This window comes from Octopus sinensis, linkage group LG8, assembly GCF_006345805.1.
Source record: "Octopus sinensis linkage group LG8, ASM634580v1, whole genome shotgun sequence".
Lineage (NCBI taxonomy): Eukaryota > Metazoa > Mollusca > Cephalopoda > Octopoda > Octopodidae > Octopus > Octopus sinensis.
In genome coordinates, this window is record NC_043004.1 from 25,407,441 (window position 1) to 25,423,876 (window position 16,436).

A 16,436-nucleotide genomic window follows, 5' to 3' on the forward strand; every position below is an offset into this window, starting at 1 on the left:
GAAGCCGAAGCTGAACCCAAAGCCGAAGCCGAAGCCGAGGCCGAAGCCGAAGCCGAAGCCGAACCCGAACCCGCACCCGAACCCGAACCCGAACCCACACCTGAACCCGAAGCTGAAGCTTAAAAAGCTGAACCCGAACCCGAACCTGAACCCGCCGAAGCCGAACCCATAGCCGAAGCCGAACCTAAACCCGAACCCGAACCCGAACCCGAATCCTAACCCATATCCGAACCGAATCCGAACCCGAATCCGAACAAAAAGCCCTCATCCACACCTGACATTAAGAACTTAGCTGGGGTTCTTCTCTCTATAAAGGAGAGCTTCTTTTGGAAATAAAGAGAATATTCTGCTGATCTACAAAATCCAGTTCCTGTTTCATTGCTGTGTAGCATGGTTGTTCACACACAGTCTGCCTTTCACACTGTGAAAGAGGCTCTTTGTTACCAACAGAAGTAGGAGCTCTCTGAAGTTTACCAAGCCTTATCTTCTTTCTTGCAGCTATGTTCTTGGAGTATCCACCCCCACTACTGACTTGCTCATCAAGGTAACTGAAGCTATCAACTACTTCGAGTTTTCCTCACTGGCATTTGATGAAGTCTATTTTCTTTACATTTTTACTGTTAATTGTACCTGTGCACTATCCACACACAAAAACTAATTTCTCTATTAACCTTCTTCTGATATTGCTGCATCTCTTATGTGTTCATAGCTTACATTACAAACATCTTATGGAGTTTCTATCTATGCCTTTTCTACAGATTGAGCAGGGCCATCTACCTGAAGGGATCTGTGATTTGTCTGCTCTCCTATTTACTAAAACTTTGGTTTTACTAGATTAACTCTAAGGCCCTTCAATTTTAGACCTTGCTTCCAAGTCTGAAATTTCTTCTCTAGTTCTGGTAGTGATTCAACTATAAGAACAATATCATCAGCATAGATGAGATCTCAGGAGCAGTTTGTCTTAAATTCCTCTGTTATTGCCAGGAGAACTATGATGAACAAAAGGGAGCTGAGGACTGATCCTTGGTAAAACCCTACTTGTACCCTAAATTCATCACTATACTCATTGCTAACCTTCACCTTACTGCCGGCATCCTTGTACAGGGCTTGTACAGCTCTCATCAACCACTCATCTATCCCTAGCTAGGACAACAATCTCCTAAGGAGACCGAGTGAATATGAATAGCATATGGGAACTGGTATTGAGGAAGGATAGGAAAATATTAGATTTATAAGCGCAAAAATTCACTCCATAATTGCCCATGGGCATATGGCATAGTGGTTAAGAGCACAGGTTACTAACCCAAAGATTCCGAGTTTGATTCCAGGCAGTGATCTTAATAATAATAATAATAATAATAATGACAACAACATTTCCTAAGACACCTGATGAAGGCTGCATCGTATATCAGCCGAAACATGTTAACAACAAATAAGATGAGGATAACTGTTCGTCAAATGTAAATAATGTAAATAATGTACGTAATTCCTCATCTCTTAAATATAGAACAGTTCTTTTCTTATCAGAATGATCAGAGTGAGTTTTCTGAGCTGCTGTACCTTTGTAATCACCATTAGGCTCATCCAAATCTTTCTGAATCCTCAGCACTGTCCTCAGATTGACACTCAAATTGTTTTCTGAAATTACGGATGCAAAAGTTTTAAAAAATGTGCAACATGCCCAAACCTTCTAGAAGGATCAGAATTCCTTTTCAAAGAGGGACAAAAATTCAAGATCCTAAAATTCAAAAACCTATTGAACAGCATCAACCCAAATATACAGTTCACAATGGGGTACAACCAAAAGAAGCTTCAATTCTTAGATATACTGATTAAGAAAATTAACCTAAAAATAGAAACAGACATATTTTACAAAACCACAGACGTCAAACAATACCTTCTTTTTGATTCATGCCACCCAAGACACACTAAAACAAAAATCCATTTCAACCTTGCAAGAAGGATATGCACAATAGTGTCAGAACAAAATACCAGGAACTTTAGACTACAAGAACTCAAAAACACCCTAATTGACAGGCACTACCCAGTTCAACTCATAAAGGATGGGATCAGACGTGCAACAGAAATCGACATAGAAACTTTGAGAAAAGTTCAACACAACAATACACCTTCCCCGAAAATACTGCCTTACATATCCACATACAACCCCAGAAACAAAGAAGCCTTCACCATCATCACCCAGAATTTACCAATACTTCATAAGGACCCCAAATTAAAGGAAATTCTAAACACACATAAAATCATTAAAAGCTACAAACAACCTAAATCACTTAAAAAGATTCTCACAAAGGCAAAATTGTTTTCTGAAATTACGGATGCAAAAGTAAAAAAATGTGGTAGACCAAACTGCGCAACATGCCCAAACCTTCTAGAAGGATCAGAATTCCTTTTCAAAGAGGGACAAAAATTCAAGATCAGAACTAATTTTACTTGTACTTCTGAAAACATAATTTATGTCATAAGATGCTCAGGCTGCCACCAAAACTACGTTGGGTCCACGGGATTATCACTCAGACGCAGATGCACTCTGCATCGACAACAGATTGCATTCCGAGAATACAGAATGATACCCTTTAGTGAGCATACTGAGAAATGCGCAAAGCAACTACTACCACAATTTTTAATCTTTCCATTCTATCAATGTGCTATTGGAACACCAACACAAATTAGATTAAACAAAGAAACATTCTTCATTGAAAAATATAAGCCTGAACTTAACCATCCTAACATTTTTATACAGAGAAACTCATCCCATTAAAAAATAAATAAATAAAGTGATTATCTCCCTTATACCGGAAGAAATCCCTTATTACCTCCCCCTGCCTGGAACTCTTCTTTGCACTTCATAACAAAGACATGACACGATGTAGGTAAAGAACTTTGAGAAATTGAAAAGTTTACATGAAACCTGTTTTTCTCCAAAAACTATGTTACTATACACAATTTTATAACATTTTTCTAACATAACGACTTAAATATTTTCTTTAACCTTATAAAACAAGCCTTCTGTAGTTTTTTCACTCTTTTCTATTTTTTATATATCTAACCACGTGCTTTCTCACCTATATATATATATATATATATATATATATATATAAATTTATATAAATAAGGATAAGATCGTTAATCTAAAAATAAAATAACGATTTTATCAAGTGGTCAGCATGGAAAAAAATAACCTTCAAAGGTAATAATTATTAAAATTATAAATTAGGTTATCTACAAGATACCACCATGCTGAAAATAGCTGCCATGATCTGACTCTAAAACCACCTAAATTGTCCATGTATCAACATGGAGAGAAAACAAAGAGACAAGATGAAACTAGTAAAAAATTACTGGATAATTCTAGATCCCAGATTTCTGACTTTGCATTTAGGAACGCTTTGCCTCGACAGTAGAAAACACAGAAGAGAAACATAAATACATATATATATAAATACAACATACAAATACTTACATAAACGAACGTATACCCACATATATATGTACGTATGCATCATGGCCAGTTCAAAATGCCCGCCGTTTAATTCCATGTGAGATATGGTCAAGATATCGCCACAGTAAATACAGTGACGAAATAAATTTTGTGGGGATGGGAACAGTCGATCATATTGACCTTAGTGATCAACTGGTACCTAATTTATCTACCCCAAAAGGATGAAAGGCGAAGCTGACCTCGGTGGAATTTGAACTCAGAACACAGCGACGAGTGAAATACTGCTGAGCATTTCACCTGGCATGCTAACATTTCTGCCAGCTAGCTGAATAATAATGATGATGATGATGATGATGATGATGATGACGATGATGATGATGATGACGATGACGACGATGACAGGCAAAATTTTTTTTTAAATATAGAGAGAAGCAATGTAAAAAGACAATATATCTACTGTGGTTTTTCCTACCGCTTTATATATATATATTGTTTTATTTATATTTCCTGAGCGCCATACTAATACAATTGTTTGTTTGTTTCCCACCTGCCTTCGTCTTTTGTCTATTTTCATAAAGCTTCCCGTTATATATATATATATATATATATATATATATATATATATATATATATATATATATATATTGATATATGCATATATATTTTTAAGCTTATAAAGAAAGGAAGAAAGGAAAAGAGAAAACAATAGAGAAATTACAGGGAGAATATGATAGAGAAGAGGAAAAAGAAAGAGAGAGAGAAGAAGCAACTTAACAATACAGACATAATAAAAATCAATAAAATCTACCCGAAGGTAGATTGAGACATCTTTTGACCAGCATTGCCTTGCTTGTCTCCGTTCTTCTTTGCAGCCAAACAGTGGTGCATCGCTCACTTCAGTGTCCTCCATACCAATTTGTACCCTTCATTGTGGTGGTGGTAGTTGATGAATTCAGTCTCAATATGTTTGAATATTAAATCTGGTTGTGAAACATTGAAAGAGTTTGTTACAACATCTCTTGAGAAGTCTCAGACACTGAGGTGCCCATCTTGGAGGTGGTCATTGTGCTTTTGTTTAGTTGTTTGCGGGGTTTTCGTTTGCTGATGTTGTTGGTGTGGTGGTGTCTCTTGCAGGTAGTGTTTGTTGCTGTTGTTTCCACTCTTGGTGTTCTTGTTACTGTTATTGCTATAAGTGTTGCTTCCAATCTCGTAGCAGATGCTGCGGTCATGCATGATACAGCCGCATGTTATTGTCGTGGTTGCTACTGTTGTTGTTGTTGATGTTGGATGTGGGATATTGGTTGTAGTAGAAGCCCCGTTTCAGCTATCATTGTCTGCTGTTGTTGGGATAGAAAATCTTAAGGTGGTTTGTATTTCCACAGTTGTAGCATTGCGGACTTCTGCCTTCTCCCAACCACCTGCAATTGCTACCCTCTCGGGGTCTGTATTAGATCAGGGAATTGCGTAGTAACTCAAGTTTTGCCTGAATCAAAATCTCCAAGTCTAGCTTGACCCAGTTTTGTTTCGGAAATCTTTTTACGAGTTTCTAGAAGCAAGCAGGGGCTTCCAAAACCATTGGTTGTGTGTGTAGGTGCCCCAGGGGACTGGCAAGTCACTTGAAAATAAGATGGTTGGAGGATGAAACTGGAAAAGGGACTAATGAGAAAAGGAATAGATTCAGAGACTGGCAGACGTGGGGTGACAGCATTAGGTAGCACAAGATGTGATGCCTGCAAAAAGGAAAAGAACAACCAAGAAAGTTATTAACTGCAGCCTCTAGAAGCATAACAATTCAACAGAACAGATTTATCACCAAGAAACTAGATAAGTTAATATATGAACAGTTTTGTCAAAAAAATTGATTGTGTGAGAACCAAGGGAGTAATTGAAGCTTGTGTGTGGAGGACGAAGAAAGAAAAGAAAGCAATTCATGCAAAGAGAATTGTGTCACTAAATATATATATATATAAAAAAAAAGCAGAAAAGGTACTGTCTGATTGGTCAAAATCATAAAGAGACCGTCTTTATGTGAGACCGGTTGAGGCAGTAGTTTGAGATCAATTCAAGCGGTTCATATCTAAAGAAGTAAGCAAAATATTAACACGACATATTGACAGCTGAAATTTTTTTCATTTTAGGTAAGTTTTCTTATTTTAAAGTATTTCTTACTTTGAAATATTAATATATCATAATTGATGCTGGAGAGAGAATGTGATTATATTATGTTTTACACTCACACAAATATTTTATATATAACCACACACACACACACACACACACATACACATGTATGTGTCTGTGTGAATATATTTTACTTGTCCAACTTGTTGAAATTTGATAAATGAGGGCGACTGTTCAATGTAGATTTATCAAGGACTTAAACAAAATTCCTAAGCTGTCATTTAAATATGTTGATATTTTTTCTATTTTGTGAGAGGAAGGAACTGTGGTATTTTGAATCTTCTGTTGCTGTATCTTAATCCTGTGTTAGAGGAGTGAAAGTAGAATGTTATATACAAAATACTGGTATGCATTTCGATAATTTCCATAGCTTTATGTGCCAAAGTTTGATGTCAGTTTTCCTTAAATAAATTTCCAGATATCCTTTCTTCACTTCTGGGAATAAATCCATAAAGATATCAACTTTGAGCAAAGTAGCTAGTTCTAAGATCTCTAAATGAGATATAAGTGGTAACAATACTAGATGGTAACATTTTTTCTTTTTGCCATTATAACATGGCTGTTCTATACAGAACTGTGTTACAACATTTTAACCTCAGGAAAACGTCTTTTCCAGCTGGTTAATGACACCCAACCTTATACATAATTAATCCTAGCCAATTTTTGTCAACTTTAATCTTCTTTTCAACATCATTTATCATTCATTTACTCTCTTCATCCAAATGAACTCAAAGAATCCACACCGACTCTTGATTTTCAACTGAATGTACTGGAGCAACACTAAAGATTACCTGAACTGTAACACAAGCTAAAAAGAACCTCACACGCAAACACACACACACATATAGGTTACTGTTCTGTTAGATGTAAGATCTACAAAAAAAGTACTCCGTCCAGTGTATGTACTGCTGTGCATGGTGCGTGTAATGTGAGTTGTATTATTTTACAAGGCCTTAATCTTGCATAGTATATGGTGCATGAATTGTGTTGTTTTAGGCTATTAGGTGCTAGTTGTATAGGGTGTGTGTTGTGTGCAAAGATTGTTCTGCTTGAGCTATTCTCTTGAACTGATAGCATCTTGCACAAAGACATGTTCCTAGCAGAGCTATTTTTGGAGTATTGTGTAGTACTGTGAGCCCTGGTATTTCATCTATGTTTCTTTGTATATATTTTTTTAATCATACTTAATGCACCAATTACTCGTGATATTGATTTCATCCTCATATCAAACATCGTGACTATTTCAATTTTAAGATCCTTGTATTTTGATAGTTTCTCTACTTCTTATCTCAAAGCATTTTTTTAGAAGAGATTATGACATCTATCAGTGTGCATGTGTTTGTTTTCTTGTCTGGATGGTTCACCTTGATCTTTCTGTCAGTCTGATTCTTATAGCCAGGTTGCAGTCATGAACTGTGTTTGGTACATGCTTGTACCACTTATTTGTTTTCACATTGAAGTGTTGGCATATTGCTTAGTGAATGTAGCTGCAAATACTACCATGCCTGTTTGTATACTAAGATTTGGCAAAGTCTGAGCAACTGGTGATGGTAACTGTCTAATTGTGCTGGTGGTACATTCAACATTTAGTGTTAGGACCATTCATACAATTTTAATCTTATAATTGTTTGTGACCAGATATTGATCTTGTGTAGTTAGGATCAGTTCCTCCATTTCTGTTTTTTGGCTGGAGCTTTTGAGCCACTGTTCATTTTTACTTCAGCTTACTTCTTTTCAATTTAACCCTGCACGGTTTTGATCATAGAGTGATTTTACTTTCCATTTCTTCTTGAGTATGTTTTGTAATTGTTTCCATGTTGTTTTTTTTTTACCATTTCTGTTGCATTGTTGTCTAAATTTATTGTTTCAGTGTCGTCTGTTTTTGCATTGTATTAGTGATTCCCTATATAAAGAAAACTGTTTTTGGGGGGTTTTTTTCCATGCTTCTTACATTTATAATTCTTCCATTCTTTGTTTTTAAGTGTTTGTCCAGTTCAACTGTTGTTATTTTATCTATTTTATTTATCTATTTTCTTATCTATTTTCTTTACTTATCTATTTTCCTAAAATTTTCATTGCGTCTTGCAACCTTTTCAATAGTTGTTGACTCTGTCCATTATCCGAACTGTGTTCTTTTGTTTGTGCACATGTGTGGGTCAGTGTGTGCGTGTGTGTGTGCATACACTTGTATGCATGTATGAATACATGTAAGTGTGTGTGTGTGTGTGTGTGTGCGTATGTGTATATGCATGTATGTGTGTATGGTTGTATATATGTATTCTGAATATTCATGTGTTTGTGTGTTCGTGTTTGTGTGTTTTTGTGTGTGTGTGTGTATGTGTATTTGCATGTGTGTGTGTGTGTGTGTACTTTTGTCCCCTTGTGTGTGCAGTCTGAGTGTGTGTGTGTATGGGGGGGGGTTGTGACTATGTACTATGTCTGTATGAATGGATGTGTATCTCCATATGTGTGAATGTGTGTCTCCATATGTGCCCTTGTGTGAAGTAAAGTGTGTGTATATATGGTCATGTGTTTCAGTCTTCATTTGTGTATGTGTGTATGTGTGCTTGTCTGTTCATATTATCTATGTACCTATCCCTCTGTATGTCTATATGTTTACTTTCATATCCATTTGTCTACATACATGCGCATATACATATACACATATATATACACACACACACACACACACACACACACACACACACACACACACATACATCTACATAACAGCTCACTAACTATTCTACTTGTATATTATTATATACTGTGGGTATGGGGGGTATGATTATCTACTATGTATATTTCCTATTTAGTACTAGGGATGTTTCATCTATGAAGATGTACTCCTGTATTTATCTGAGGGTTGGGTCCTTTGGGTGCTTGGATAAAATGTGGATGTCAAGTTGACCCAGGTTGCCTCCATGTTGGTAGAGTATGGAGAACTGTTTTTTGTTGTTATATTGTCTCAAATATTCATTTAGTCTTTTCACAATGTTTCTAAATGTCTCCCCTATGTGTGTATTATTCGACAAAAAGATGACTGTTTGAAAACCATGCAAAAGAGTGGGAGAGAAAATTATTTCAAGACTTTATTTCAAGATTTCCAAGGGATGAAAGATTTCATCTGAGATTTTTATTGTTACATGTTAAAGGAGCTTGCAATTTTGATGATCTTAAGACAGTTGATGGTGCACTAAATAACCATTATCATGAAGCTGCAAATTAAAGGAACTTGCTGCAGAATGATAATGAGTGGGGGAGATGCTTGACAGAAGCAGCTGTTGCTCAGATGCCCGTACAAGTGAGGCAATTATTTGCTCTAATCTGTATTTTTAAAACCCCTAATGACTCTGCAGGACTGTACTATCAATTTGAAGACGGCATCATTGAAGACGACATCATTGAAGACCAGAATAAATGCAAGAGGAGTTATTGTGCAGATAGCATTACAAGATATAGGTTCAATTCTCTTTTTACCTGGTTTACACTACCAGGACTTACATCTACCTATTGTAAACATCCAGATCATTAGAGAGAATATTGAAAATGCCAATACAAAAACTACTGTGGCTGAAAGGCACACAGCAACACTGAATAAAAAGCTATTTGAAATATTTGAGCATATTCTGACCGCTATTGAAACTGAGAATACAGAGAACAAATTTTTCTTTATGGAAGATCCTAGCGGCTCAGGAAGAACATACTTCTACAACACTTTGATCATTTAGTTGATTTGCCAGAACAAAACTGTCTTTTCTTATGCAACTACAGGAACAGTTGCAGATTTACTTATTGAAGGAAGAACAGTCCTGTTCTAATTTTTGAAAACTCATCCTCACACTTGAGAATACTTTCTGAAAGTTCCACAGAAATAAAAGCTGCTGCTTTAATAATAATTGATGAAGTATCAATGCTTTCCAACAATGCTCTTCATGTAATTGATATCCTATTGAAGGAAATCACGCATTCAAATAGGTCATTTGATGGCAAAGTTTTTCTTCTAGATGAATATTTTTGCCAGACTGCACCAGTTATACTAAGAGACTCAAATGCTGCAATTTCAGAGTCTTGCATAAAAATGTCAAACCTGTGAAGAACTGTTACTAAACTAAGCCTTACAGAAAATGTACACACTGAAGGACAAGATCTCTCCCGGTGGTTGTTGAAAATTGGTAGCGGCACACTCCACAATGACTGGTTTGAGTGAAAACACCATTGAGATACCAGAATACATGTTATCTTCAGGACATATTGTAAGAGACATATTTGGAGAATATCTTGACATTGCAAATGAAGATCATATGGAAGATCTTGTTTCAAAGTTGCCTTAAAAATAAATTAATCTATTCTTACACTACTTCCTAGACAATCAAAAGAATATTTCAGTGTAGTGACAATTTCTTTAGAAGATGCTGTTTCTGCTGTTAAAGTTCCAGTTGAAATTTTGAGTTCTCTAACTCCCTTGGGAATGCTGCCACACAGGCTGAAACTCAAGGTTGGATTCATTGTCATGCTATTGCATAATCTAAATCCAGAGAGGGGGTTATTGAATGGCACCCATTTATTAGTAACATCCATGCATGATTTATATATTCATGGCATGATACTAAGTGGTTAGTAAGAAAGAAAAGGAGGTGTTTATCTCTTGTATGAACCTCTCAGCATGTGATACAAATATGCCTTTTGCAATGAACAGAAGACAATTTTCTGTAATACCTGCATTTTCTATGACCATCAACAAATCACAAGGACAATCATTTTGTCAAGTTGTTATTTATTTACCTTTTCTTGTGTTTAGTCATGAGCAGCTTTATGTTTCATTAAGCAGGACAAAAAGCAAGGACAACCTTAAGATACTCATACATAATGATGGAAAGCAAGGAAATCTTTATGGAAATCACAGATTTACAGTGAATATTGTAATAAAAGAACTTTTGGAATAACATTAATTACATGTTGAGATATATGTACAATATGCATATGTAAACATAAGTAGTCTCAGTGTTTTTTTTTTACTCTGTGTTTCATTAACTAGTGTGGAATTACATGCATGTCTTTTACTGTTTTCTAAATAAAAGTGTAAAATTTTTGTAAATACTGTATTATCATTTTGAATTACATCATTCAATAAAACATTAGAATAAATTTTTTGTAAAATATTTGTATATTTGTAAAAGAACTTTATATATATATATATATCATTGTGACTGATTATTTTTGGCTGACAGTTGGCACTGTCACATTTAAGAATTTTTGAAAATATTTTTTCTTCTAAATAAATAGTGCAAGGTCTTAAAACAAAAAATTATCAATAATTTTTCTCATTGTTTTGCTATTTTCTATAATTAATACAAATGTTGACATTTTTTATGACATGGGTATGCTAGTGTATTAATGTTGATTTGTTCTATACTTGAAACCCTGTCATCTTTATTTCTTCTTAATTATTATACCTTATTTGTTATTCAGTTATTTTGCCCTTTTCTTTTTTATATTTATCTTGTCTCATATTTGTCTATATTTGTTTTTACTCTTATTGTCCTTATTTCATTTTTTTTCTGCTTTCTCTCTATTTCATATATATATGTATCATTACTTTGATTTCTCCTTAACTTGTGAGTTTGTTCTAACCATTATCATTTGTCACTTCTGTAGTTATTTCTACTTTGTTTGAACTTGATTCCTTACTTGATAATATTTTCAACTTGATTTATATTTCAATATTGATATATAGAGTAAGGCAGTGAACTGACAGAATAGTTAGCAAGCTGGTCCAAATGCTTCATGGAATTTCATCTGTCTTTACATTCTGAATTCAAATTTTGCCAAGGTAAACTTTGCTGTTCATCCTTTCAGAGTTGATAAAATAAATATCAGTTGATTACTGGGATCAACATAATAGGCTTACTCCCTCTGTCAAAATTGCCAGCTTTGTGCCACAATTAGAAACCAATATTAGAATGTCCCCATTTACCTGAAATATGATCCACAAATCCATAGCTCAATATTGTCTCCATCAAGCTGAGGTATGATCCACAAATCTATAGCTCAGAAGTGTCCAGTATCTCCACCTAGCTGAAGTATGATCCACAGATCCTTAACTCAAGAGTCTCCACCTGGCTGAGGAATGATCCATAGATCTATAGCTCAGGAGTGTGCAGTGCCTTTACTTTACTGTGGTATGATCCACAAATCCATAGGTCAAGATATATAGTGTCTCCACCTAGTTGAGATATAATCTACAGATCTATAACTCAATATGTACATTGACTCCACTTAGCTGATCAGGAGACTGCATATCCCAATATATAGGATTTTAGTGTGACCAATCAAACTTGTAATAAGCAGAGTTATGTCGCTAAGCTAGAGACGCAACACAATGACTATAGTTAAGCTTATTAATGTTGAAAACATTCTGTTATCAAAATAATACTTCAGAAAAACTGAAGTTTTCAATGTTTATGTTATTTTATGTGAGATTTTAAAATCAACATCTGTATATTGTTGCTTACCTCATTAAATACGTTTCTTTAAAATTCTTTATTTTGTTTCTTTTTCATTCTAGCATATTTCACTCAACATAATATGGAGTTTGATCATTTTCTATGTAAAGTTATGCAAGGTGACATTACAGCTATTAAACAATGTATTGTAAGAAATCCTGATAAGGTAAGCTGCTCCTTTTTATTGTCATCTCAAACTTGACTGTTATTTTATCTTTATATTCAACTTAGAAATATGTGCATATATAATCAATATACTCTTACTCTTTACTCTTTTACTTGTTTCAGTCATTTGACTGTGGCCATGCTGGAGCACCACCTTTAGTCGAGCAAATCGACCCCGGGACTTATTCTTTGTAAGCCCAGTACTTATTCTATCGGTCTCTTTTGCCGAACCGCTAAGTGACGGGGACGTAAACACACCAGCATCGGTTGTCAAGCAATGCTAGGGGAACAAACACACACACACAAACACACACACATACACATATATATATATACGACAGGCTTCTTTCAGTTTCCATCTACCAAATCTACTCACAAGGCATTGGTCGGCCCGGGGCTATAGCAGAAGACACTTGCCCAAGATGCCACGCAGTGGGACTGAACCCGGAACCATGTGGTTGGTTAGCAAGCTACTTACCACACAGCCACTCCTGCGCCTATCCACACAGCCACTCCTCCTCATTATAGAAATAATGAATATTGAATTATATTTTATACTCAATATCCAAATATTCTTAAGTCTCCAGGGATATTTGTCCATGATATTTCATTCCTTCCTCTAATCATCATCACCCTCAGCAGTAGCATCAGCTGCAACAGCAGTTTAAGAAGGACAAAGGTAAGCTAGAGTTGATTGAATGTAGGTTAAATAGAAAGCCATTATGATGTAAAGGAGTGATCTTATAAAAAATATTCAGTCCAAGAGATAGTATCAATAAGATGTGGGTATGCTTATTATGAGTTTCTCATGCCACATGCAGTTGAAGACATTACCAATTGTCATTCATTGTGTGACTTTGAACCTGAAATCCTCTCTAGAGCTATACAGGTTGTATCTAGATAGAGGAAGACACCCAAATTGATAAATAAGGGGGTTACTTTTCTCATAGTGGAAAGTAGAATGACAGATGGGACACTTGGAGTATAGAGACACCAAGATTAAAGGATAGCGTTATAATTACAGGCCAACCTTTGATGATCTTACATGTATTTAAATGATGGGTGATTTCCTTCAGGTGATGTGTTGTTTAACTGAAATATATAATTCCAAGACATTGATGAATAAATGTAGACTTCAACTGCTGACTGTTATCTTAGAATTTCTTATTTTCTCCATCAGAGATAATACATTACTATAGAATTTCATGAACTATGCCAGAGAATATAAAAATAATCTATGCAAATATTCCTGAGGATTTTGATTGTTTATAGATCTTTAACTATTCAGTAAATTATACACCATTTTATGGTCTGATCTCTGCAGCAGGTTTAATTTGATGCTTTCTGTTATTTAGCTGCATCTCCTATCATCTGTCACTTAAAATTTTATCAGTACTCTCTTTCAATTTATTATTGATATTGTAGGGTAACAGCATTATAGCAAAGATTGTACCTAAAACCAACAACTTATATTTAATAAGAAACATATTTTTAAAATAGCCATGATATAGCTTTAGTTAAGCTATACACAAATAAATTAACGGAAACCCAGATTTATTCAGTTAAATACATGAGGGTAACAGCTGCCAGTCACTTCTATCTTGTAGAAGCCGGCTTAACCAGAAGTCCACTTCGCTGCAGATCAGCTCCCTAGCTAGCCTGCAGCGAAGTTCATCTGTCATAAATCCTTGGGCAGTTCCCTACATACAGCTCCCCACCAGAACTGTTGACTGTCATTGGAATTGGGAAAAGTGTTTTAAATCCCCTGCTGTGCATGTGGTTACTTGACTCTTTGGTGACTGTTCCTTGCCAAGAGTTAGTGTGATTTACCTGGGGTGGCCGCTGTTTGGTGGTTGAGCTACTTGGATGGTGCTGTTAATATTGAGAAAGGCTGGTTTCAACCTATTTATGGAAACTGTGTCTTGTCGTCTGCCAATTAGGAGTTAGAAGGATTTGTCTCCCAGACATATGACTTTGTATGGGCCATCATAGGGTGACTGGAAGGGGTTTTGTCATGTGTCATGTTGAATGAATATGAAGTTAGCCATGTGGAAGTCATTTGGTACAGATGATCTAGGTGTACCATGTGTTGACATGGGAATAAGGTGCAACTGGCCCACACTGTCTCTCAGTTGCATGAGGTACCTTTTGACAGCTGGGTTTGACTTCGTGTTCAGAAGGAACTCTCCTGGCACTGTAAGAGGGGCACCATACACCTTTTCCACATAAAAAATGTTGAGATTTTCCTTTGGGGTGGTGCAGATTCCTAGCATCTGAAAGATGATCGATCCAATTGGGCCCATTAAGTTTGGTTGTCAGGGATTCCTTCAGGCAGCAGTGAAATCTCTTTACTAATTCATTGGCCTGTGGATGGTAGGTTGTTGTGCACTTCATTGTTATTCCCAAAAGGTCACATGTCATTCTACAGTTTTTAAGTGAATTGTGGACCCTGATTGGATGAGATGCTGTCTGGGACACCGAAATGGGCAACCCAGTTTGTGATGAAGGCTTGGTTGACTTCTTGTGTTTCTGTGCTGTGGAGAAGGATGGCCTCAGGCCAGCATGTGTAGTAGTCTACGAAAGTCAGTAGGCATGAGCAACCCTGTGAAGATGGTAGTGGGCCCACAAGATCAATGTTGACATGGTTGAAACAGACCTGTGGTGGTTCATAGTTGCCAAGGAGTGCTTTGGTGTGCTGATGGTCCTTGGCTTGTTGATAGGGGATGCAGGTCTTGGTCCACTCCGCAATTTGCTTGGCTACACTATTCCAGTCTATCAAAAGAGTCACTAGATGCTTCATGTGTAGCCCTGCATTTTGGCTTTCAATAAAGATATCATCTAAGTATGCAAAGACAAAATCAAGACCCCTGCACACGATATCCATCAAGCATTGGAAAGATTGTGCTGTATTTTTTAGGCCAAAGGGTGTATATAGGAATTCATACAGCCTGAAAGGAGTGATCACTACAGTTTTCAGTAAATTGTTGTCTTGTACCGGTATTTGGTGGTAACTTCGGATGAGATCAAACTTCAAGAAAACTGAGCGCCTGGCTAGCTGGGCTGAGAAGTCCTGTATGTGCAGAATGGGGTAGTGGTCAGGTGTCATGTCTGCATTGAGACAGTGGTAATCTCTGCCAGGACACCAACCTCCATTGGGCTTTGGTGCCACATGCAGGGGTGATGACCAAGAACTGCCTGATCAGCGAATTATGCCCAATGCCTCCATATTGTCAAACTTGGCCTTTGTGATAGCAAGTTCCTCTGGTGATAGACGACATGCATGGCTGTGAACTGGGAGGCCAGTGGTGGGGATGTGGTGTGTCACTCTGTGGTGGGCTGTAGGTTTGGAGAATATCGAGGTAATGAGATTGGAGTGACTCACAAGGAAATTTGAGAATTTGTTTTCGGTCTGAGAGATGGTTGCTATGCAGGGGGTGGCATGTTCAGCTGTTGCCAGTGACCCAGAATCATATGTGTTGTTGTTGATGTGTCATCTTCCTTGCAAATCAACCAGTAGCAAGTGTTCTCAAAAAAAGTCTGCCTGATAATGGGCTGATGGGCATTAGCGATGATGAATGCCCGTGTGTATTTTTGTGAACTGATATTGAGAAAACAGATGCAATGAAAATACACCTCGATTGTGGAGCCATTGATAGCTGTTAAAGGTTGGCCCTGCTTTCTGTAACAGAGGTCCCTTGCCAATGCTGGTATCAAACTGACTTCTGCTCCAGTGTCAATTAGGAACCTACATCTGGAGATTTGATTGTAGACATAGAGGAGCAGTTGATCGTGTCTGCCAGCCACAGGGTATTCAGTGGTGGCTGGCCCTGGAGTTTCCTGGGGCCGATGGGCAAAAGGTCCTGAAGTTACATGGTTGTTTGTACTTCATAACCTTTTTCCCAAATTTTTTGTGGTATAAGCACAGGCTGTCTTGCTTAACTCTATTATGTCTCGGAGTCAACCTTATAGCATTGACCATAACACCACTGGATAAAAAATGTTTGTCAGCTGCTTTCGCTAACTGCCACAGGTCCTTGACCTCAATCTGAGTTATGAGGGCCTGGACCTGGAGTGGCAACTTGTGGAGGAATATTTCCCTAAACAAAAAGGAAGGTGACACACTA

The 16,436-nt window shown here is 36.7% G+C and overlaps 1 protein-coding gene across 2 annotated transcripts in view; it reads left to right on the forward strand.

Moving 5' to 3' along the window:
• The first annotated feature begins 5,496 nt into the window (after nucleotides 1-5,496).
• LOC115215030 (ankyrin repeat, PH and SEC7 domain containing protein secG-like) overlaps nucleotides 5,497-16,436 on the forward strand; it is a 50,751-nt gene continuing 39,811 nt past the window's right edge. Inside the window, exons 1-2 of one of the 2 annotated variants that reach the window (XM_029784159.2) lie at nucleotides 5,497-5,598; nucleotides 12,210-12,313. In XM_029784159.2, coding sequence (XP_029640019.1) covers nucleotides 12,230-12,313 — 84 coding nt within the window. In that variant the 5' untranslated portion in view covers nucleotides 5,497-5,598; nucleotides 12,210-12,229. Of the gene's footprint in view, nucleotides 5,599-11,399; nucleotides 11,475-12,209; nucleotides 12,314-16,436 lie in introns of those variants that run through there. The other variant, XM_036505285.1, reaches the window with a different exon arrangement.